General features: G+C 40.0%; 2 protein-coding genes across 5 annotated transcripts; both read left to right on the forward strand.

Moving 5' to 3' along the window:
• The first annotated feature begins 6,822 nt into the window (after window positions 1-6,822).
• LOC127781317 (B3 domain-containing protein Os03g0619600-like) lies at window positions 6,823-13,739 on the forward strand. 3 transcript variants are annotated; one of them, XM_052308257.1, is made up of 9 exons: window positions 6,823-7,154; window positions 10,321-10,408; window positions 10,515-10,974; window positions 11,050-11,252; window positions 11,491-11,920; window positions 12,129-12,337; window positions 12,476-12,835; window positions 12,920-13,149; window positions 13,591-13,739. In XM_052308257.1, exons 2-8 carry the CDS (start codon window positions 10,331-10,333, stop codon window positions 13,052-13,054), a joined length of 1,875 nt encoding a protein of 624 aa, XP_052164217.1. In that variant the 5' UTR covers window positions 6,823-7,154; window positions 10,321-10,330; the 3' UTR covers window positions 13,055-13,149; window positions 13,591-13,739. The 3 variants fall into 3 exon arrangements, with proteins under 3 accessions (XP_052164217.1, XP_052164215.1, XP_052164216.1); XM_052308255.1 differs by lacking the exon at window positions 6,823-7,154 and adding an exon at window positions 7,403-8,711; XM_052308256.1 differs by lacking the exon at window positions 6,823-7,154 and adding an exon at window positions 7,403-8,711 and having other exon boundaries at window positions 11,053-11,252.
• A 2,080-nt stretch (window positions 13,740-15,819) lies between these two features.
• LOC127781900 (uncharacterized) lies at window positions 15,820-23,999 on the forward strand. 2 transcript variants are annotated; one of them, XM_052308965.1, is made up of 10 exons: window positions 15,820-15,969; window positions 16,057-16,125; window positions 16,286-16,474; window positions 16,924-17,055; window positions 18,050-18,189; window positions 19,637-19,720; window positions 21,599-21,700; window positions 22,643-22,813; window positions 22,910-22,989; window positions 23,451-23,999. In XM_052308965.1, exons 1-10 carry the CDS (start codon window positions 15,933-15,935, stop codon window positions 23,488-23,490), a joined length of 1,044 nt encoding a protein of 347 aa, XP_052164925.1. In that variant the 5' UTR covers window positions 15,820-15,932; the 3' UTR covers window positions 23,491-23,999. The 2 variants fall into 2 exon arrangements, 1 of the variants encoding a protein (XP_052164925.1); XR_008019096.1 differs by having other exon boundaries at window positions 15,821-15,969; window positions 22,643-22,825.
• Window positions 24,000-24,263: the final 264 nt, after the last annotated feature.

Here is a 24,263-nt window from a genome sequence, read left to right on the forward strand (position 1 = left end):
ATTTAAACATTTATGGCAATAACTCATATATATGAAGTATATGTACTTATTGATTATTATATAGTAGTATGTTAAGGGGCCCTATCGGGGACCTGAAAACTCAGGACCGGCCCTGGATATAATACATCATAATACTAAAATCTACTAGATATAGCATATATTAGAATACAAATCTAGACAGATCCCTATTTAGATTCGTAGTAGTAGGACGTGTCTCGTTCAGTATTAGATTCTTATATTTTGGGAAGGGGGAAGTATTACTTAGGAGGAAGTTATCTAACCCCTCCTCGGGCTGTCACCACCGGTGAGCTGCCAGGAGCCAGGGGGAAGAGGGGTTAGGAAGACATTTTTTTTTACCCTCTTTCTGGTTCGCTCTCGAATAGAGAACCATATAATGTCTCTAGACCTTCAGGAGTAGATGTACTACTAGTAATGTGACCATGGTTGTGTTCTTTCTCATGGGTTCCCAACTTATCTACCTTGTTTTTCGCACACACGCTGTGTTCTTTCTCATGGGTTCCCAACTCATCTCCCTCGTTTTCCGCGCATATGCTTTTCAAACTGCCAAACGGTACATGTTTTGCAAAAAGTTTATAGAGGAAAGTTTTTTATAGACAATACTTAATTAATCATGTGTTAATCTATCGCTCCCGTGTAGAGGGGACGGGTTCCCAACCCCGCCAAAAAAACACAGCCCATGTCTTGCAATGCAATTACATACTTAAAACCATTTCCGAATTTCTGCACCACGACCATTTTCGAATTCAAGCACCACGCAAATCAAAAGGACACCAGCAGGGTGAATTATCTATACTTACAAGGAAAGTTCTTGCCTTCTCAAAAAAAAAAAAATCTATACTTATGGTATCAGTGAGTGCAGCTCGTAATCATGCAGGGACAACCAAAGGTACAATTAATTTTCTAATAATTTGTATCTTTCTTTATCTATTATAAATTTTTAAAATGTTTTTGCCTAGCAATTTCGTACGTCGTCTATATTGCGTTGTGCCATTCGAGTCCGATTCCCTCCCTGTGCACGTTCTTTTGCGATTTTCCCACGCTATTTTACAGTCCGATTCCCTCCCGTACGCGTTTTTTGCGATTTCGCATCAGATTCCTCCAGATCGCCCCCTCCCAGATTGCTCCACGTTTTCCTTTCCCTCTACAGATCACGCCATGTCCCAGATCAGTTTACGCCCATGCCACATTCCATATCAATTTTACATCTTATCTTTTTTTAATGAAGATTTTACATCTTATCTTAATAATATGATTTTTTTTTCACATCACGAATTTTTTTTCATCCGACCGAAGCACACGAATTGTATTTGAAGCAGATTTTAATCAAAAGTGGAGGACCGTATATAGAGTTCTGAGATAGGTATTAATATGAATCAAATTGAATAAAAATCGAAGAACTGTACAGTGAACCAAACTCTTCCTGATAATCCAGATTGGAAATACGAAAAAAAAAAAACAGAAACCAAAATCACAGAATGGTACCCATTTGGAAACTGGAGAATTGACAAATAGAAAAAGTCATGAAGAAACGCAAGCAGTGCAAGCACGGGACCGGGCCAAGAGGAGGACGAGGTCCTTCTCTATGTGCTCCAGGCCAGCGCCCACCCTCTGGTCTCGTGCCTCCCCATCCTCCACCATCTCCCCCAAGGGGGCCCATAACGGTCGATCAGTCATGCCCTTGGTGCGGCGCGCGGTCGGTTTCTACCCTTTAGTCTCTCCTCTCTAAACTTTATACACATATAAAGTTTATACGTATGTATATACATACACATATTTCTAATATGTATATATGTATAAAAATTATATACACATACAAAGTTTATATACGGCGTATACAAACTTTGTATACGGCTATATGCCGTATATAAAGTTTGTATATGTATGTATACAAAATATACCAACTTTATGTACGTATTATACAAAGTTTGTACATCTATATATAAAAAGTTACGCATATACAAAATTTACATACGTGTATACAAAGTTTGTATACCTATGTATTAAAAACCAAAAAAACAGAAAAAGATACGGAAAGAAAAAAAAGTGCGCTAAAAAAATTAACGATACAGAAAGAAGAAAAGAAAAAAAAGAGAAAGAAAATCACGCTAAAAGCAAAAAAAAACGCGTGCCGCCCGGAAACCGAGCAAAAAAACAAAAAAAAAACGCACGCCCCCTGCGCCCCCCTCTCCGCGCGCGACACGTGTCCAGTCGCGCGGGAGAGGGGCGCACGACTGATCGCGTATTAGCGATTTCGACCATAATCTCCTCTCCTCTAGTCTCACCCACAGGAGGGTAATGTTGAATGTGGATAGAATTGATTGAGCGAGAGATTGAGCGAGAGAGAGAATTTAACACAAGAATGTAGGGAATGAATGAGCGGATTTCTTTATTGATTAGTGTGGTACAATTTATAGATGGGGAAGGGGTGGCAACCGGAGACGCGATGGTTCGGAACCATCGCTTCCATTGCCAAGGAGCGCCTAGAGAAGAGGTGCGATTGCCTTCGGTTGCGATCCATCCTTTTATATGGATGAGATCACCATATTGTTTCATAACACTCCCCATTGATCAAATTCAACTTTGATCATTGCTCTTTCATTGTTCCATATATCTGTAAAGATAATCTTAGAAATAATTATAGTTAAATACATCACGTAAAACTCCTCGAAAACCCAGTGGGAAAAATAAGGAGAAAACTGTGATATATTATTGACTATTTTAGATCTGAGTAAAGCTCATAGTATGATCCAAAATAGTATAATGTCTACAGTTATCATTTAGTAAAAACCCTAGTTGGGAAAAGCCAAATGATAAGACATAGAAGCTTATGTTGATATTACCTCGTTAAAAACTTTGGATGAGAAAACCTAAAGGGTAAAACTCATACAAAGGAAAAGGAGTATAATATGACGAAAATAGGTTATTTTCCAGAGGAAGATACTCCCCCTGAATCCTGCAAATTTTTAAGTCGTCTCATACCAATTCCTTCGACACATTTAAAGAATGTGGAGTATGGTAGAGATTTTGTGAATAAATCAGCAAGATTATCACATGACTTAGTTTGCAAGATGTTTATCTCTCCATGTTGTTGAAGCTCATGAGGATAAAATAATTTGGGAGCAATATGCTTAGTGATGTTGCTCTTAATATAACCAGTTTCCATCTGAACAACACAAGCGGCATTATCTTCATAGATAATGGTAGGTGATTCCAATGAACCAATACCACAAGATGTTAATATGTGGTTAACCATTCTACGAAGCCATACACATTCACGTAATGCCTCATATAATGCAATTATTTCAGAATGATTTGTGGAAGTGGCTACCAGAGTCTGTTTAGAAGACTTCCATGAAATAGCAGTTCCACCTTGTAAAAATACGAATCCTGTTTGTGATTTGGCGTTGTGGGGATCAGATAAATAGCCAGCATCAGTATACCCAATTAAAGTCGAATCCTGGTTCTTTTTAAAGAAAAGTCCAAGATCTCTTGTGCCATTAAGATATCGAAAGACATTCTTAACTCCAGTCCAATGGCGTTTGGTAGGAGCAGCGCTGTATCTTGCTAATAGATTTACCGAGAAAGCAATATCTGGTCTCGTACTATTTGCAAGGTACATAAGTGCGCCAATAGCAATAAGATATGGAAAATCAGGTCCAAGCACATCCTCACCATCTTCCTTTGGTCTAAATGGATCTTTCTCCACGTCTAGAGATCGAACCACCATAGGGGTTTTGGAAGGATATGACTTGTCCATATTAAATTTCTCCAAAATTTTCTAGGTATATGCACTTTGGTGCACAAGGATTCCAGAAGGTAAATGCTCAAGTTGTAGACCTAAGCAAAATTTGGTTTGACCCAAATCCTTCATCTCAAATTCTGTCTTTAAATGATGACGTGCTTCAGTAATATCTTGTGTATTGCCAATGATGTTGAGATCATCGACATATACCGAGATAATACAAAATCTTGTGGGGGACTTTTTGATAAAGACGCACAGGAAATCATCATTTTTAGTGTATCCCTTTAGTGAAAGGAATTCACTTAATCGGTTATACCACGTCCTGCCCGATTGTTTTAAGCCATAAAGTGACTTCTGCAACTTAACACAATACATGTTACGATTTACCTTCTGATTCAGGATGTCGATTCCGTCAGGAACCTTCATGTAAATATCAGAATCAAGTGACCCATAAAGATATGCTGTCACTACGTCCATCAACTGCATAAATAGACGATTTTGTACTGCCAATGATATTAAATATCGGAAAGTTATACCACTCATAACTGGAGAGTAAGTTTCGTTGAAATCAACGCCAGGTTTTTGCGTAAAACCTTGTGCTACAAGCCTTGCTTTATATCTCACCACCTCGTTGTATTCATTCCGTTTCCGGACGAAAACACATTTGTATCCCACAGGAAAGATACCATGAGGAGTAGGCATTACAGCCGAGAATATATCTCTTTTGTAAAGCGAGGCTAATTCTGCGTCAATTGCGTCCTTCCATTTGTTCCAGTCAGAGCGCTTTTGGCACTCTTTTATAGACCTAGGTTCAGGATCAACTTGGAGGCAATCAGCAATTTGTTTAGAAAAATTAATGTCGACAATTGTAGCTCTTCTATCAAAAGATTCTCCAGTTTCAGAGTAGTTGATGGCAATTTCATCAACCCTTATAGACTCATCGTGATCTCCCGAAACAATGTGTCTGTGGTCTTCCGAATTCCTAGTCTCAGCATTGTGCACCACCGAGCTAGGTTGCAGAATATCACGATATGCTTGATATATAGTATCAATTTGGTGTGTACCAACTAAAGATTGGTTTGCATTTACCGTCTTTCTTTGCTTATTAGCAATTATTTCTCGCTGAGTGGCCATACTTCTTCCTCTCTTTTTAGTGAGTGGAAGTTGAGTGGTTTTATTTGGTACCTCCACTCTTTCTGGCGAATTCTGAGCGGGAATGAAAGATTTAGTCACACCTTTATAATTGGTAAATGCATCTGGCAGGTTATTTGCAAGTCTTTGCAAATGTATAATTTTCTGAACTTGAAGTTCAGTTTCAGTAGTACGTGGGTCTGAGGCTGGAATACCCTGGGCATCCCAATCAAATTCCTGGCATTCTTTCTGGTACTTGAAGTCTCCCCCTAATGCCGGGAAATGTTCCTCATCAAAGATAGAGTCAGCGAACCGGGTAGTAAATAGATCACCTGTTAAGGGTTCTAAATACTTTATGATCGTCGGAGATTTGAATCCCACATAGATCCCCACTTTCCTGTGTGGACCCATAGCGATACGCTGTGGTGGTGAGATCGGTATGTATATGTAAAATCAAAGGTGTTTTTTATTATTATTCTGTGATGAACAATCGGGCATTGGAGATTATTGATTTTGTTATTTGGAATTTATTCACGAAGTGATTTTGAAGATGATTGGATTTCACAGGTGATCGCAGTATTTGTTATATCATGTGACCGGTCAAACCGAGCAGTGTGTGCCGGTCAGACCGGCGGTGATCGAGCAGTCGGACTGGCTAGCCCGCGGTCTGACCGGTCAACGCTGTGTCGGTTTCGGTTTCGAGTTGTTTGTTTGGATATCCATGATTATTTCATGATTATGACTTCTAGATGGATACTATACGTATGTAATACTATTGTTTGCTACTAATGAGTCAAGTTAGAGATAGCTTGGTCTCGGAATATGGTTTCTTTGTTTATTTCATGTGTAGGTGACTCGATGCCTCGGGAGAGTATTTGCGGTGATGGACCGGGAGTCGGCTTGGGGATAAGACGACGTCCGTGGTGGTCAGAGATCATGCGGGATACTAAGGCTAGAGTTGATGCACGTGGTTGATAGAGATTCCATATGGCATACGATGGAGGTATTGTGTGCGTATGGGATGCGGAGTCGAATTTGGAAGGAGTCCAAATTTGATATGATTGGTTATGTAAAGTTTCTTTCTTGTACTAGAGGGTTTCCTAAGGTGTTTAGGACTCTTGGTATGAGTTTGGTTCGTAGCTTTAGGCTGCCTACCTCGAGTATAAATAGAGGGGGAGCGTGAGGCTTCCCGGTATCGCTTTTGAGAGCAATTGAGTTGAGTTTTGAGTTAGGGTTTCGAGTTTAGTCGAAATTTTTGTAAGGAATGCTGTTGGTGCACTTTGTAAACACAGAGAGAATCAATAAAGTCATCATCTACTTTAAGAGTTCTTTGATTTGTGTTTCACCGGGTTTCGGCGGTCTAACCGGCAATCTACCGGCGGTCAGACCGGCGGCAAGCGGCGGTCAGACCAGCGGCGGCGACAGGCGCGGCAGGCGACTTCGGCGGTCAGACCGGAGATTCAACACCGGTCAGACCGGCAGCATCCACTCAGTCAGACCGGCAGATCAATCTCGGTCTGACCGACTTCCGTCGATTTCGAGGGTAACTTTTATTTCCGCTAAAAGTTTTTGAGGGAGATGGGTTGGGAACCCCTCATCTGAACGCAACCTTAATATAATATAAATTAAATTTTATTTGCTGAAAATAATATTATTAGGTTGATACATCAATTTACATTAATATGGTTATAATTTTATTACTGTAAACCCTGTAGTATATGAAAATTATAAGTTACAGATTAGTTTTGAAATTCATGTTTGACCATGCTTTATATTATGAGAAGGAGTAAATAATGTTAAGGGCCTCTCAGTAGGTCTCCGACTCCTAAATTTAATTGCAAGAGCTGACTCTAAAGTAGAGTGTGGAGCAGCTAAAACCGGGCTATACTTCCTAAATTCGTTTTGTGAGAGCAGTTTCCGCTCGTATTTTAGGTGGATTGAAACTTTTTGTTAGGCTCCAGCTCTGAAGCTGAAGCTAGAACCCTATCAAACAAGTCCACTAGCAACGTCATCAGATCAAGATTCAAGACCAGCGAGGAAAAAAAATAGAAAAACAGGGCCGGATTTAGGTAGTTTTATGATGATACCGTGCCGTTACATTTGCATTAACCCTGTGCGCATGCAATCGACGCCTAGTATAAGGAAACCATTGAGATTCCCCATCTTTATATTCCTGATTTCCTGTGAACTACTCCAATAGTACTGGGGAGGTATATCCTACTGCTTGAAGACCGTCGCCTCGTCAGTCATCAGGTTCACTGTAAGCACCTTCTTCCATTCCAAAGTGCTATTCTTGGATCGAGATCGATCATCTGCAGTTTCTTTAGCCGTACGTACGTGTCTCTTCTCTGCTTCTAAGTAAAAATCCAGAAACAGTATCGCATTCCCATCTTTGCTTTGATCCGTTTTCCTTCCTACAAGGTAATCAAATCGCCACAGGTATCAGGGCAGAAAAAAGTTTTAATTTCTAGTGCTAATTTTCATTTCTTTTACCGTACTTGAGAGGTAGTAACACTAGTAGTACCAAATGAAAGGTAGGATACCCATTTTCCTCTCCGCTGCAGCTTCTCTCCTTTCTCAACTCCGGTGACCAGAGCACCGCCTCCTCTGCCGTCATCTCACTCGATGGCAGTGGAAAAGGTAGAATCCGCCGGCCAGGACGACAGCTTCATAGATTTCCTGGTAGGGTGATCTCGTGCGGATTGGGAGGAGCTAGCCCTCCTCTTAGATCTGAGGAGGCGGTCACCACAGCGATCGATGCTGGAGGGGACATGGCGGATCGATCGAGCGGCAGGAAGAGGCGTGAGCGATGATGGATAGGCTGCCGGGGGATGACGGATCGAGCTAGCCCCCTAGGCCCTAGCCATACGATACGCCTCTCTCTCGTGGCCCGATCTACTGGTGAAGAGATAATTCTCGCTTTGATCGGGGGTGACATTTGCAACGTGGTTACCAACCAGAATAAGTACAGGACACCATACAATCGCTACACGACAAACGATGCCGTAACAACCATGACGCGCTGTTGATGATCCATGCAATGCAAACGAGAGAACACTACAAGAACAAGATAAAATACAATCTAAATATTGCAAATAGGTGATTAAGCACACAAAAATAGTTGCAATTGAAGTGGTAGATCTAATCGACCTGGCAAATCAACACACCAACTATTGGGGGCTCTGAAACTATACTCGCCGACTAATCGAGCGAGGACGCAACAAGGTGAATGGCACTTGGCAAAATTGAACTAAACAAAACCCAATTATTTTTTTTGGATATACAAAGCTATTAATAGAGGAAAATAAAGCTAGGGTTAGGTGCTGGTTCGTGGAGATGGAGAGAGGCACTTCCGAGATGGGCCTAGTCTATTACAAGATCCAACGCCCAAATTCGGTTTCAGCAACAACACTGTCTTGTTTTGACGATTCCCGTTTACTCGGGATGAATTTTGATATGAGACTGGAAGCGTTTGAAAGGTGATGATGGAAGCTTTCCAACAAGTCCAAGATCACCCAAATCGGAGTTGGCATGAAGGCGCTAGGTCTATTTGAAGTTAGTACTGTCTCCGGAGGCCGAACTGGATTCCAAAACTCGTTGGGCTTGAATATCTTATAGATCTTCCATTCATCCAATGTATTATTTGATTTGACAATGTTTATATTTCTCGTGCTTGGTTGTATGCCTATACTTGATGGTCACATCACCATCGGAGGAGGAGGTGAACGGCGATGGCCTTGAATGCACCCAGGGCAGGTGGTCGATCGCCTCATGAGTGTGGCAATGGGCAACGACGGCTCACCGGTTGTGAAAGTAGGTGAGATTGCCACTCCACTTCCTCTGCCTACTTCTTGTCTGGCCACTCCCCTGTCCCCACCATGCACATGCGAGGGCTTCCTTTGCCGGCGAGACTCCAGTCGGCTCCACCACCATCCACCAGCGATCGAGACTCACCGTGCCCTCGCCAACCAAGAGAGAGTAGAGAGAGGAGGCAAGGATCGACGCTGGATTGGTGACATCAGAGGGACTCTAGGAGTGGAAGTTGTAATGCAATACCTTAGGGTCTAGCCGCGTATCACCTCGGCAAGCTGATAGCTTCTATTTGAAGCGGGAGAGCTTCGGGCAATACTCCGCCAAGTTTGCCTACTTTAGCACCCTTCCTTGGTCACGAAAACTTCCCAAAATCTCCCGTGTGGAAAAGCAAGGCACCACACCGTTGCAGGTATTTTACATGGCTTGTCACCCACCACGCCTACTGGACAGCTGATCGCTTGAGCAAACGTGGACTGCCACACCCTGCCAAATCCACGCGTCTGTGACCAATTCGAGGAAACAATGGATCACATCCTGGTGTCCTGTCCTGAATCTCGCCACTCTGGTGGATAGTTCTCAATGCCATCGGGCGAACTGAAGTTCTTCCAACAACGCAGAACTCCTTTGTCAGCTGGTGGTGCAACAGCAGGAAAAGAATCAGTAAACAGCTTCGCAAGGGCTTCGACACAATTGTCACCTTGATGGCTTGGTCCATCTGGAAAGAGTGCAACCGCTGAGTCTTCAACCACAAGACGCGTTCTTGGCCCGAGGTGGCAAGAATGGAGGAGGAGGAGGAGGAAGCTCTCTGGCAGGAAGCTGGGTTGCTCCCATAGCCCGCGCTTGGCTACCAGATCACTCAACGGATACCGCGAGATATAACACTCAATGCTATTGTCTTTTTTTTCCTTTTTCTTTTGCTCTTTGCTGTCTTGGTGACCCTGTCAATCGGCAAGTTGTAACTTTACCCCCTCCTTAATACAAAGATGCGCAAACCTTATGCATATTCTTGAAAAAGAAGAGGCACAGGGAAGAGATAGAGTTACGAAATTACATGCCTACTCTTCAAACCATTGGTACCATTTGGCAAGTATCTCAAAATTTTTCGAGGATGATAAAATACTCTATCCGTTCTTGAATAATTGACACTTGCACTATTTAAATTTATACTTTAAGCACCTTTTTTTGAAAAAAATATAAATACTTAAAAATATGTTATATTATCAAAAAGTGTGATGTCATGAATATAATCCTACAACTTTCCTTATATCAGAATATAATCATTTTGAAGTAATCCATGGTCAAAGTGAGACAACCGTATTCAACACTGATGGTTAGTCATTAAAGGAGGTAATAGCGATACAGTTATAATAAACAAAAGATTGTTTTGTAGAGGAATTGTCCCGATTCTTCCCATTTAACTGAGTACATGCATGTGGGTACAGTTTTGACTGTTTCATAGTGTTACTTGATGAGTCGTGATAGGTATAGATTGTTGGTTTTGTCAGCCGGGGTATATATAGATGCAGCATGACTGCATGAGCGTGAATGTGGTTCATACTTCTTAATTTCTTGAATCCTGCCAACTTACAAGATCCAGTCAATTTTTTTTACAGCACATCTGAAATGAGGAAGCCTTGTGAATGCTGCCACACGAAGATGAAGTTCATCTGGCAGATGAATGGAAATTTCAAACATAGCATGGTAATTAAGCTCTCATTCCAAACTTTAATGTGTTTCCTGCACCACTAGAGTTTGTCCAAACAGCATCACTTTTCACCCTATATTATATATATTGTTTCAACAACAGGTCATACCAGATAGATTTTTGAGCCATTTTGCTGCCAAGTCATCAGGGACCATCACACTTGAAACCCCTAATGGTAACATGTACAAAGTTGGAGTTGGCAAAAATATGAAGAGAACTCTCCTCCTTTCTGGATGGGAGGCATTTGTTCATGCCAATAGCATACAAGAGAATGATTTCCTGAGCTTTCGATACCGTGGAAGCTCTCGCTTTGCGGTCACAGTCTTCGATGCTAGTGGCTTGGAGAAGGTATATTTTTGCTGTGCAGCTGCAGGGATGAAAAATGCTTCTAATAATGTGCAGAAGAAGGCACGCACATACATTGATATTTTGAGCAGCTCAGATGATCATACTACTCAGTCATCAGCAAGTGATACGTCTGATGAATGCCAAAAGGCAAGACCAAATCATCATGGCAAGCAAGCAAAGAAGCCTTCGGTGTCTTCTTCGGAGGATTTGTCAGGTTGACTTGATCATTCATTTGTAACTTGGCAGCAAGCTTTGCCCTTCAATACTTACTCCTGAAACTCTTTTGCAGCAGAAGACGGTTCATCCGGGCACAGATCCTTGGAGTCAGAAGATCTTGGCAGGTTCTCAAGCCCTTATTATTTACCAGGTCATCATAAGCTAGCCAAAGAACAGAAGGCAGAACTTGTTGCGCTTGTTGACAAAATTCAACCTGAAATCTGTGTGCTTGTCATAATTATGAACAAGACCAATGTGAAACGACATCCTGATCTGGTATACATTAAATTCAATGAAAGTAAAAATTAGTACTGTATGGGAAATTAGGTCTTGTAGTCATATTACTCATGAACTTCTAATATTAACTTCGGAAGAAAAAAAAAGCGCATATTCTTTACCAAATCTACAATATGATAATATGTACTGGATTAATTGGTCGATTTCATTAGCCTTAATTTGTTACATTTTACCGACTTATAATTAACAGTGCTAACATTCTGTCCCTTTTGCTTAGGTAGTACCTAAGGATGCACTCTTGCACTTTCCACACAAAAATCAAATTATCACACTCGAGCTGCCTGGTAAAAGGAAGAACTGGGCTTGCAAATTCCGCATCAGAGCTGATGGAGGTGGACGCCACCTTTATCTGGGTGACTTCGTCCATGACAATCGTATCCTGGAGGGAGATCTCTGCATCCTTCAACCGATGACAAAGAACGATGCAAGTGTTTTCACTATGACAGTCCATTTGATCCGCAAAGAGAGAACTGATATTACCTCGAGCCATCAGACAAGAAAGATAAATTCTGGTGGTATTTCAAGCAGCTCGCATCATGACACCACACGGTATAATCAAGGAGATAAAAGATTTGAAGAAAGATTTGCTCGAAGGGACAGCTCAAGCCACTTTAGGAAAATTACAAAGATGGCATATGAAGAATCAGGTTTTTCTGTTCTAATGAAAGAGTTGTGCTAAATTTATAAATTTGTTGCCTAGTTACTTGCGCACATGTTTTTCTTCTGTAATTATAAAGATGTGCACACACAGGCACATACACCAGTTAGTGTGTGTCTGCACCAATCGCATGCATGTTTGTAACTTCATTGCTCATTCTTTTCATTTACCTGTCGAAACTTGTGTTGTATGTATAGGAGAAGGCAGTCCTGATGAAAACGACTCTTTCAAGTCAGATGATCTTCAGACACTTACAATAACTGATTATGTGTTATCATATAAAAGTTATCTATCTAGAGCACAGACGGGACAAGTAATTATGCTTCTCGGGGAAATTCGACCCAAAAAACCTGTCTTGGTGGCTGTCATGAGGAAGAAAAATGTCCAATCGTCAAGCCCTTTTCTGGTAGGTTTATATTGCATTATAGTTCTCATGAACCTTCACAGTGCTACGGTACCAGATGGTGCTACATTTTTTTTATTGCCTGTATGTATAACTCTTTTTACTGTTCTTGGTTATCACATTCCTGAAATCTGTAATCAGGAGATTCCTAAGGAATATGCTGCTGCCCATTTTCCTAATGAGAGCGTGGCTATCACACTTCAGATGCTGGGAAAGAACAAGAAATGGCATCCTAGATTATGCATGGAAAATGATAAAAGGATCTACATGCTTAGGGGGCATTGGTTAGATTTTGTCCTTGACAATCATGTCATGGAGGGAGATATCTGCCTCTTTGAACCCATGAAGGGTGGGAAATTTTTGTGTTCACAGTTCACCTCCTTCGCGCCGCGCCAACTGATCGCTCGGGTGGAATTAGTGTTCAAAGGGCTAGCTCAAGTCATGGAAGAACCAATCCAAAGATGGCATCAGGTGTTCATATTAAGGAAGAACCAACTGATGGTATGGAAGGCATAAGAAAGTTGTAAACTTGTGAAAGATAGCAAATGATTTGTTTATCTCTTACTAAAGGGAAATTATCTGCAGGAGGAAATGGTTGTTCGGAAAACAAGAAGCATGGAGCTTCAAATGAATCATTGCATAATAGGAAGTCCAATGATTCTCCCTACGTTCTACCGCATCGGAGCCATCTATCTCCATTCCAGGAGAAGGTTGTTTTAGAGAAAATAGAAGCCATTCGATGTGAAGTTCCCATTTGTGTAGCAATCATGAAAGACTACAACGTTGATTATTCCTCCAGGAAATGCTGCTTGCTAGTAAGCTCTATTATCCCCTTGTTTTTTAATCTTTAGATTACATTCTTTCCCATCTAAGCTCAGTTCTCTAGTTATAACAAATGGTCTTTCCTTTTTGTTGTCAATCATCAAATTAAACAATTCACCTTAATATATCAACAGACTATTTGGCTCAAATTTGCAATACATAGTATATTTTCCTAAAACATACTCCCTCCTGCCTTTTAGTAGATGACATCGTTAATTTTTTGACACACGTTTAACCATTCAATTTATTAAAAAAAATTTATACAAATGTATAAGGTATAAATCGTACTTAAAGTACTTCTAATGATAAAACAACTCACAATAAAATAAATGATAATTACGTAAATTTTATGAATAAGACGAATGGTCAAATGTATAGGAATAGTTTTACCACACATTTTTTTAATGTGTTTCTACCGGTAAAACGTCGGTCAGGAATTGAGTTCACGGTACGCCGCTCATCATCTTCCCGGAAAGTCAAGATGTGTGGTGCTTCAGTGCATGGGAAACACTTGGGAAACCAAGATGATAGTGAGCGGCAACCTTACCAGGTGGTTCCTTACTGGAGGCTGGCCCAAGTTTGCCTGTGACAACCGTCTGCGAGCTGGAGACATCTGTCTGTTCGAGCTGAAGGAGGAACGGAGGCTCACTATGGCTGTCCATATCATTTTCAGTAAGCAGTAAAACATTCGCATTTCTTCTCTTAATACTACAACGATGCGCAAGTCTATTTTGTATTCCAAAAAGCTTTCAGTAAGCGGTAGCTTTGGTACCTTAGGGTCCGAGGGTCCTTTCAATTTGCTCCGTGTTGTAACCTGGATTAATCAATCTAAGGGTGTGTGGCACTTCAATAGGAGGAAGAATTAATGCTATTTCTATGGCAAATTAACGCTGGATCACATCACCTTGTGCACATTGTATATGAGTTCCCTATATATCTGAATTCCCTTTGGGTTTTTTCTAAGGTTATTGTGTAATAACTGGTGTTAACTTGTTGAATTATTTTTCACGGCAAGGCTTGTGGTACAGCAAGCTGTGTTTGAAACTTTGAATGACAAGTGCTTTCTTTCTCTTCTTTTTTAAAGACTATTGACAAGTGCTTTCAGGCAAACACTTGACAGTGTATAAGGCTAAACCATGACTGCAATGTTCACGGACTGTAGCTTATCATGATCCATGAGATAAAGTTAGCACCTTTGCTACTCCGTTTTGTAGTTAACTCGGAACATTGGGTGCAGAGCTAAAGGCCCCTTCAACATGGTGTCTGCCGACTGCCGGAAGGATTATGCGTGAATGTTAACAACACTTGAGTCCGTGTGGATACTTGTAGTAATTCGCATAACTGGTGTGTGATTGCAGAGTATATACTCCCTCCTTTCCTAAATATTTAACACTGTTGACTTTTTTAAACATGTTTAACCGTTTGTCTTTTTCAAAAACTTTTGTGAAATATGTAAAACTATATATATATATATATATAAGTATATTTAACAATGAATTAAATTATAGAAAAAAAATTAATAATTACTTAATTTTTTTAATAAGACAAACAGTTAAATATATTTAAAAAAATCAACGGCGTCAAACATTTAGGGACGGAGGGAGTATATGCTAATATTGTCAAATTAAAACTGATGTAAATACATCACTCTTACGTAGCAGTAAGTGCATCTGCAATGTGCGAATTAACCGGGGTACTAAGAGAGCATAGGCTATATACATTGTAAGCAGTGATATCACACCCTTTCTATATGGGGTGATTATATACATGGGTATAAAGTTTTGGCGTGTCACATCAGGTATTATATAGGTATCGCATGGGGTATTCGGGCACTAATAAAAAAACTAATTACAGAATTTGTCAGTAAACCACGAGATGAATTTATTAATCCGTCATTAGCAAATGTTTACTGTAGCACCTGTCAAATCATGGAGCAATTAGGTTTAAAAGATTTGTCTCGCAAATTAGTCGCAATTTATGTAATTAGTTATTTTTTAGCCTATCTACCTGCAGAAGATCCTAGAAACTTAAAGCTCATGGCATTGTGTGCGGTAATTGGTACGAAAATGCTGGGGATCGGGCGCCCGCCCCTTCCTGCACCTCCCGGGGCCTCCACGCCGCCCCCACTATGTGCCCCACCACATGCACGGATGCGCCGTTGCAACAAATTACCCATATATTATGGAAACTCTCTATTAAGGGGATTTGTTTCAATTTTTGTTCCACCAACAATATTTCAGCAAGTGTACTCGTAATGTTTCACTATGTATGGATCAAATGTTGCAGTGAATTGAAACATCCTTTTGCTATTTGCTGAAACATTGTTTTATATAGGGTGAAACAATACCTTTTTTTTGGAAACCGTTTGTTTCATAGTCGTAGCAAAATGTTCCATGAGATGATTTGGTTGTGTTTCAACTTTTTAAACGATTGAAACATTTTCAATCTACTTAGTGAAACAATTTCGGAACAGCGTCCGATTTGTGAGAAAAAATCGGATGGCCGATCTGTAGGCGCCTAGTAATTAGTATTTGGTAGTAGTACCACTTTTGTGCGGTAGTGGGTACCCGGAAGAAATTCTCCGACCGAATCACGGAGAAACGATCGCTCGCGGGCCCCATTCTCTACCCCGCGGCGTTTCCTTCCCACGTACGCCTCCTCCTTCTTCTACTTCCTTTCCCCATTTCAAAAATCAAATCCACACAAACGCGTCTCCACCCAAAACCCTACTCCATTTTCCTCCTCCATTTCACCCCCAAACAGGCCGTCGCTCGCCATGGAGTGGGCTCCCGTCCCCGGTTCCATCGACGGCGGTAAGCGTATCTGTGCAAGCTCCGTACCAAAACCCTAGCCCCCACCCCGACCGCTAACAACCCTGCCTCCCCTTTTCACTGCCGCAGCTGCCGCCGGCTCGATGGAGTTCAAGCTCATCCAAGCTGCGTTCAACGGAGACCTCCGCCGCTTCAAGCGTATGTCCCTCCTCCTCCTCCGCCGCCCTCCGGCCTGGGTGGATTCTGCGCCGCGAGTTATTTCGGTCCTCCTGATGCTCGCGTGGTGATATTGATATTGATTTTGATTTTTTTTGTTTTGTTTTGATTTTTGGTGTCTCGATCCGTTCGTTGCAAGCAGGGTTGGCGAAGATGCTGGATATGGGTAGGGGCCGCCTGGCCAAGTTCGTGGGGGAGGTGAGGGTGGAGGGCGTGCCGCAACTGGAAGGTGTCGGGGTGATGCACGCCGCTGCCGCCAGCGGGAGCCTCGCGATGTGCACGTACCTCGTCGAGACGCTACAGCTCGATGTGAATGACGTCAGCAACAAAGGTCCAGTCCACCTCTCTCATAACAAAACGCTAATATGTACAGTTGCTAGCTACTCCGTACATCATGATCATGTAAACTCATTTTTTGAGGTAGTCTGTGCTATTCTCTGAAATGTTGTCTCTGGTAGATGGTAATTTCCTACCCAAAATGTTATCCATAGAAATATAAAGACGACTGAAGGTAAAATGTTATTTGTCTTATGATAGTATGTTATTTAATTACTTGCACCCATTAACATTTTAAGTGAACATATTCAGACTGATATGTCCAATTTGGTACATGCACTGCCATTCTCCTTCATGCAATAGGAGAAATTTCTAAATGCCATTGTCTAGCTTTTCTGGTTTTATATTTTTGCATAGATATAATCTTTTCATAGGAAAATATTTTTTTCCGCTGGACCTAATGGTAATCTATATAGTAAATTTTTTCACCTGTTTGCTCTTCAGGTTCAACAGCTCTGTTTAACGCTGTAGAGCTTGGGAATCTGGACATTATCAAGTATCTACTTGATCATGGTGCTGATCCAGATCATGCCATGATTTGCGGGCTCACCCCTCTACATTGCGCCGCTGGATTCGGTCTCCCACTACAAACAAACTTTTTTTTTGTCATCAGTGCCTTTTATTTTGTATTAAATAAATTATGTATATTTGAATTTGGATGGCTGTGCTTACAACCTTTAGTTTGAAAATGCTTTTAGGTTTTTCCCCGGAAATGGATTTTATGCACATATTCATATGCACCAATTTGAGTTTACGCATGTTCACTAATGTTCTGATTTTGATTTCTCCCTTTTCCTCCCAACACTTTTCACTCCTGCTAGCCACTATGCGTAGAAGTTGCATACTCTCTCCGTTTCATGTTATAAGGCATTTTGACTTCTTTTCTAAGTCAAAACTTCCTTAAGTTTGACCACGTTTATAGAAAAACGTAGCACTATCTACAACACCAAGTTAGTTTCATTAAATCTAACATTGAGTTTACGCATGTTCACAAATGCAATGATTTTGATTTCTCCCTTTCTCTCCCAACATTTTTCACTCCCACTAGCCACTATGCATGGGACTTGTATTCTCTAAAAGTCCTTTCAATTTCATGGCTTATGGAAGGATAAGAAGCATTAATTTTATCTATGGACTTTCATAAACTTATTTTTGGCCTGATAGGTGGTTTTCTTGTAATAGCTGCAAATTTGTGTCCAGCCATAGAAAGAAAAGGCGCAAACTTGAATGTTTACAGTTTTCAACAGCTATTGGTCATTTGGTTGTACACAGTGCCCCAAATGTTTGGGGGTGAGTCGTTCATTGCTCATGATCAGTCAGTCATGTCCTTCGTCGTGTTAAGTGTAGATGTTAGTTCTATGGATTTTTCTCCCCTTTGTTAGGATTCAGTAGCACATTTTCAGGTTAAACTGTGGTTTAACGTGCTTTACAATATAATGATATTGTCAGCACTAGCCATATCCTCTTACGCAGTAACAATCTGTTTTATATTTGTTCAGGTTACTGCGAAGCTGTAAAATTATTGCTTGCAAAAGGAGCTTGTGTTGACCCATTATGATCTTTTGTTCAGGTCATTGTGCAATCGTGAAAGAACTGCTTGCAAAAGGAGCTTATGTTGATCCAGTCTCTGTTTACGGGACACCACTTCATATTGCTGCTCTTGAAGGGAAGGATAATACCCTGAAGATACTGCTGGACCATGATGCAGATGTAAGCTCAACCGCATATCATCACTGCCTTAAGTTGTCCCTTGGACTAGTAATTGTACTTGATTTTACTGTTAGATCTTTGAACCATAGCCCTGTTGTCATTTTCTATGTTATCTATTGTTGCCTGTATTTGGAATTCTGAAAGGAATGAGATCAGTTTTGTGCATTGCTAGCTAGTATGTGCAGTATAATTGACATAGAAATCTTCATATCATTTGTTTATGCCCCCTAGTTCTTGATATGAAGTATGAAAAGTATTTCATCCACTTATATTCAAATTCGAAGCATTATGTGCATAAAATAGTTGGCAGATCCATATACATTTGCATGCTTTGTTTTGGGCGACCAGTTTAGCTATATTTACTGTCGTGTAATAGACATGGGGCGCTTTTTCTTGTTCTTGAAAAACAGAAACTGTGATGTCATTTCTTTGCAGAAGAAATTAGGTTCTATTATACGAACAGAAGTAGCGTTCTACCTGTACTTTTTCTGCTCTTGTACCACTGCACATGTTATCCACCTTCGGTCCTATTTGGTTTGAAGGATTTTCATGGGAAATTAGGAGGAATTGAAGTATTGAACTGTTTCCTGTGAAAATCCTATAAAATTCCTGCGATCTGAAGAAGCCCTTCATATAATCAACAAATTTCGTACGTCCAATTGCCCTTCTGTATATTAGCGGCCTAAACAGATTAACCTACATTGTCTTGATTCTCATTTTAAGCGCCATCATGAATCAGATAACATAATTCAGATATTCCATAAACGTGAGAAAGAATTATGCTTTGAGAAATCATCGCAAGTTTACACTTTCAAGAATTACTTTAACAAAACCACATCTCTGTCATCGTTTCTTTTTCTGCAAAGCTACACCTAGTGCCAATGTGCCATATTGTATCAGAAAACAGAACAACACCTCTAAGATTTGGCCTTGTAAAACTGTACCTCTTAAATGTGTAATTTTGTGATACAAAATGGCAATAGAACCAAGAATTATAGTTTAGCGATATGGGGTGACAATAGAAATTTATTTATGCAAACTAATTTTTAGTTATTTTTTTTGTGATATGGGTGACAATAGAACTGTACTTTCATGAAAATGATTATTAGAAATGCATTTTTATGATAGTGTTTTCATCTTGTGAAATTCACTCATTATATGCCAGAGTTTAGGGATGCTTATTTCTTTTGCCAAACCCAGGAAGCTGCTCTCTCTCTCTCCTCCGTCCCCAAAAAAACTCAGCCTACCCCTCCTAATACAATGAATCTGGACAGGCTTTTATCCAGATTCGTTGTATGAGGGGTCACATCCCCTCCTAGGTTGAGCTTTTTTGGGACAGAAGGAGTATGTTTATATGTGTGTGTGGCGAGTCTGTATTTTTTTTTAAGCTTTGAGCAGCAATATGGGTTCATAAACTAATTTGTGCAAATTCTGTGTTTCTCACCAGTGCAACAGGGTGGTCAATGGTAAGACACCTCTCCTCCTTGCTAAGAGAGCTGCCTCAGAAAGATGTGTAGAACTCCTGGTTGAGGTATTGTAGCTTCATCTCAGCTGTCAAATCCTAGGATTACGTTGTGACTGTTTACTTTGTTTTGACATTTTTCGCTCTCAAGTTAGGACAATTTGGCTTTCTTTTGTTAGTGTTTGGTTTGCGAACATTGACTATGATTGTCTCATGAAACACTTACAAACATTTTTAGCTATTTTTTTCCCGAAACCTGTGACCATCAATTTTGCTGCCTCATGTATGACAGGCAGTGGCATTAAGGCAGTTATTTCATACCTGAAATAGTAAAATAGCACAAACTAGGACATATTACCCAAAGTCAATCTTGTGGGCAGATATGTAACTACTTCTTTCCCATGGTAAGCTGGCGCTGATGATTCTATATTAACTGATTTCCTGGATGCTGCAATTAATGGTTTAGCTGAGTTCTTGAATTCCAAGCTGGAAGAGATTGATACCAATCACCATGTGCCTGATGATGTAAGATATCTTTGCTATTATGAGTTTGCACTTTGAACCTTGCAGATTGTTTATCATAGTAGAATCCTTTGCAAGAATTGAACAATGCAGTTTCTTAAGCTTTTGAGGAAAGTGTTTGATTAAATGACTATATGTTGCTTGTTCCCTATACGGCTATACATAGCTTCACTTCGTCGTTCTGATACGGTAATGAATGCACATGGGCGCATGCAGTATTGTCTCCCTCTTTAACCGCTAACCCTTATAGTGCGTGCTTGGATAAGTGGGGATTAGATCAACCCTTCAATTGGTGGGGATTTAGTTCAATTTCTCTCCACTGTTGGGCCTGATGCGCCCCACCTCCATCCCCTGCCTATGTTAGCTACTAATGAACCTGATTAGCAAAAGTAGCTGCACGGCATATGCTAGCGCCTCACTGCTTCAAGCTAGCGCCCAAAGTTGCAAATATGGAACATACTTTGAGTAAACCATACCAATTTGTCATAATGTCAATACTCCCTCCGTTTCACAATGTAAGTCATTCTAGCATTTCCCACATTCATATTGATGCTAATGAATCTAGATAGATATAATGAATCTAGACATATATATCTATCTAGATTCATTAACATCAATATGAATGTGGGAAATGCTAGAATGACTTACATTGCGAAACGGAGGAAGTATACTGCAAATTAATATGGAGAATTCAGAAGTAATATGTTACTTTTCAGCACATGTGCATATGTGTTTCTTAGAAAAATACTGAGTTGATAAAAAACTACTAGTTTCAATCATTCGATGTTTCTACGCTAGACCCACCCCAATTTATATCCTGGATTTGCCACCGTAAGAACGGTAACCTTAGTGTAGAGACGTACAGTCTGTTTCTAATGTTTTGCCATTGTTTGTTGTTAATGATTAACTAATCACGCTGATTAATTTTCAAAGCTTTGTAATAGGATTGTCCTGGAATTGCAGTTTGGACAAGAATGACTTGTAATGGAGAAGTCAATATTTCGTTCATGTGGCATGCCTGCCATGTGTAAATTTCATGTAAATTGAAGCTAACCTGGCTCTGTCAATATAGTTTCCTATTTGAAAAGGAGTTACTGAAATATTGTGTAGGCATTAAGTAACAATTTTTCTATCTATCCATGAGTCCTTAAAACAGACGATATAGATGGTAGATCAGATGGGTTGGTGGTTGGGAGTGACTAGTGAGAGCTTAGGTAGTTGCTCATATGAGCAAGTGGTGGTGGTAAAGAAACTGTGAGGGCGAGTACGCTTCAGGGCTCTGTTGATGTAGCTTGCTCATACCTTTTCCTCTATGTTTTGGTACTGTTTCTTCTGTGCATATTAGTTGCTTTGGAACTATTATATCTTTAACATGGATTTTCCATATCTCGTTTCTTTGGTATTCTTTGTGGTTCACTTTTTCAGGACAAAGTTGTGAATGGAAGTAAAATTGCAGAGCTCAAGTCATTAGCAAGTAGAGCGGCTCAGATAAAAGATTATCTTTCTGCAGCAGAATTCTACAGCAAGGTATTATTATCAATAAAGTGCCATCCTTTACGTTCTTTTTTTTTGTTTTGTTTTTCCAACTTCTATTATTCCATTGCATACATTGTAAGGGCTTTCACAGCTGTCTATGTTAAGAAGGTGAGGTTATGATTTCACAAAAAAAAAAATCTCAACTTGTTTTTTTCTTGAATGAAAACGCAAATGCTCTGATTAGTTGTATACTTAATAGAATACTTGACGTTTTGGACAATTATGCGGTCTCCAAAATATATCTTTGACTATGTTTTTCTATTATACTAATATAATAAATAAATATTTGCTTTCTAAATATTTTTTAAAGTTATTGATAGTTAAAGCTATAAAAGTTTGACCTCAACCTTGTCCAAAACGTTAAGAATTATGGAACTGGAGGGAGTAATATACTCTGAGAGTTGCATTGAACTCGCAGCTACATGGCTTTCATCTAAGGTTTTGAGTCACAGCACTTTACGAACAGCTTGTGAGGTTCAACTAACTGGCCTTGTTATTTCTATCGGTTGGAAAGGAAGTTATGCGCACTGCGTACTAAGTTCCAAATTGTTCCCATTATGTGTATTTTATCTTTGTTGTTTTTGTTTTCTTCCCGATATCTGTGGCATATTTCTTATTATATATGCTGATATTAGTCCCATGGATGCTCAATGAAGTAAAGCAACCATTTTCTGATATTACAAAAAGTGTGAATCTTACATGTTGTAAACAGGAAAGCAGTATGTTACGATAGACTCACCCTTGATAACTAGTACAGATGTTTATGGATACATTCAGATTTTTTTTTACATTTGTATTATTATGTCATAAAATTACTGAATTGCGGTCATAAAATTACAAAGCTTCTTTGTGAGTGTTCACAAGTTTGTTACTATTCTTTTATTCTTGACAAATCTTCTTAGTTCTTACTGTCGGTCTTCTTGTTTGATTTAGGCCATCGACCTTGACCCTGATGATGCAACTCTGCTGTCAAATAGGAGCCTTTGCTGGCTTCACATGGGTGATGGTGATAAGGCTTTGCCGGATGCTCATGAATGCAGGAAAAAGCGGCCTGACTGGCCAAAGGCTTGCTACCGGCAGCGCACAGTTCTGATGTTACTGAAGGTCAGATAGAAGGTACCAGAGATACAGTTTAGTTTTCTTGGAGTGGTTTAAGTTGCAGATTATTTTTGAATAATTCACTTGTTCATTTACCAAAAGGACTACCGGAGAGCGTGCGAAGCCCTTTTTGATGGATTGAAGTTGGATCCCGAGAATGCCGAGATTGAAGATGCATTACGGTATCCTCACACCCAGTCATGCTACAGCTTATTATTGTAACCCTGTGTTTCACGGGCAATAATTTCTAGTTATGTGAAAACTTCCATACGCTGTAGGTTTAGGCTTGGTTACATTTATTCAACTGTATAATTCATTTGAATTCTGTTCCTGTCTGAACTCGCTATGCTTTAGACTATCGCCAATGGCAGTGGCAACCATAATATATCTCACCTAACATATCCTTCATTTGCACTTGCACCATTGCATTGCTGCTAGAGTTCTAGTATATCTCTCTGGAGTGATCTTCAATGATAGTTTCTACATTTTTTAGTTGTTCAAAGAGAGGTACGCATAGCATTACCATTTGCACATGTTGGCACCTCAACACTTACTGATCATGACACTATCATGTAATTTTGATTGTTCTCCAATGAAAGTTGCTGCACCGTTAATTTGTTCTGATAGTTTCTGAACTATGCAGGGAGGCTTTCAAGTCCTTGAGGATATCCCAAAGCACTTGAGCTAAGTAGGCTCTATTGAGTGTTGCCAGCGAAAGATGTTTCGGTTCCTGCTTTACCTTTGCACAATGCTACTCGGATTTTATGAATTGGTTCCTCTGGAATGCAAAATGGTGGGTGTTGGCCATTACGAATCTACTGTTTTGTGGTAACCAACTGGTGGGTGCTCAAGCATTACGAACCATCGTTTTCTTCAAAGGTGGATGCCGTTGTACGGAGTAACGTATATACTCCGCAAATGTTTCTGTTACATCTAGCGCAACTAGTGACTGTTGTAGGTAGTGCAAGTTGCCTGGTTACCATTGGACTACCTGATTCCTGCAGTTCTTAGCTAGCATAGTTATCATGTAGCTACTGTTATCCCAGTCATATTTCAACCAGTGATCTCTGGGCTGTCGTCTTAATGCTACAGGAATTGGTTATGTGCGTGAGTTTTGACCTTGTGAATTCAAGTAGTTGCACGATAATGGGGGTTGGAGAATGGCGAGTATCAAGTTTACAATTCTAACAAATTTGGCTTCATGTTTAAAATGTGGATGCAGTTGTTTTGAAAGTTAGCTTGAATGTAGTTTCTAGACACCGTGTCCAACATAGGAATCAATTGTAATCGAATAAGGCATAATAACATATTAACATAGTAATACTTTTGTTCAAAATATAGTGACTTTCAGATTCATAATCAGTTGTTATATATATACCACCACCAGTACTTTTACATGATTTATAACCATGATATTTTTTTTGCTTTTATTATGTAATAGTTTAATTTTTATTTG

The sequence above is a fragment of the Oryza glaberrima genome, chromosome 8, assembly GCF_000147395.1.
Source record: "Oryza glaberrima chromosome 8, OglaRS2, whole genome shotgun sequence".
Lineage (NCBI taxonomy): Eukaryota > Viridiplantae > Streptophyta > Magnoliopsida > Poales > Poaceae > Oryza > Oryza glaberrima.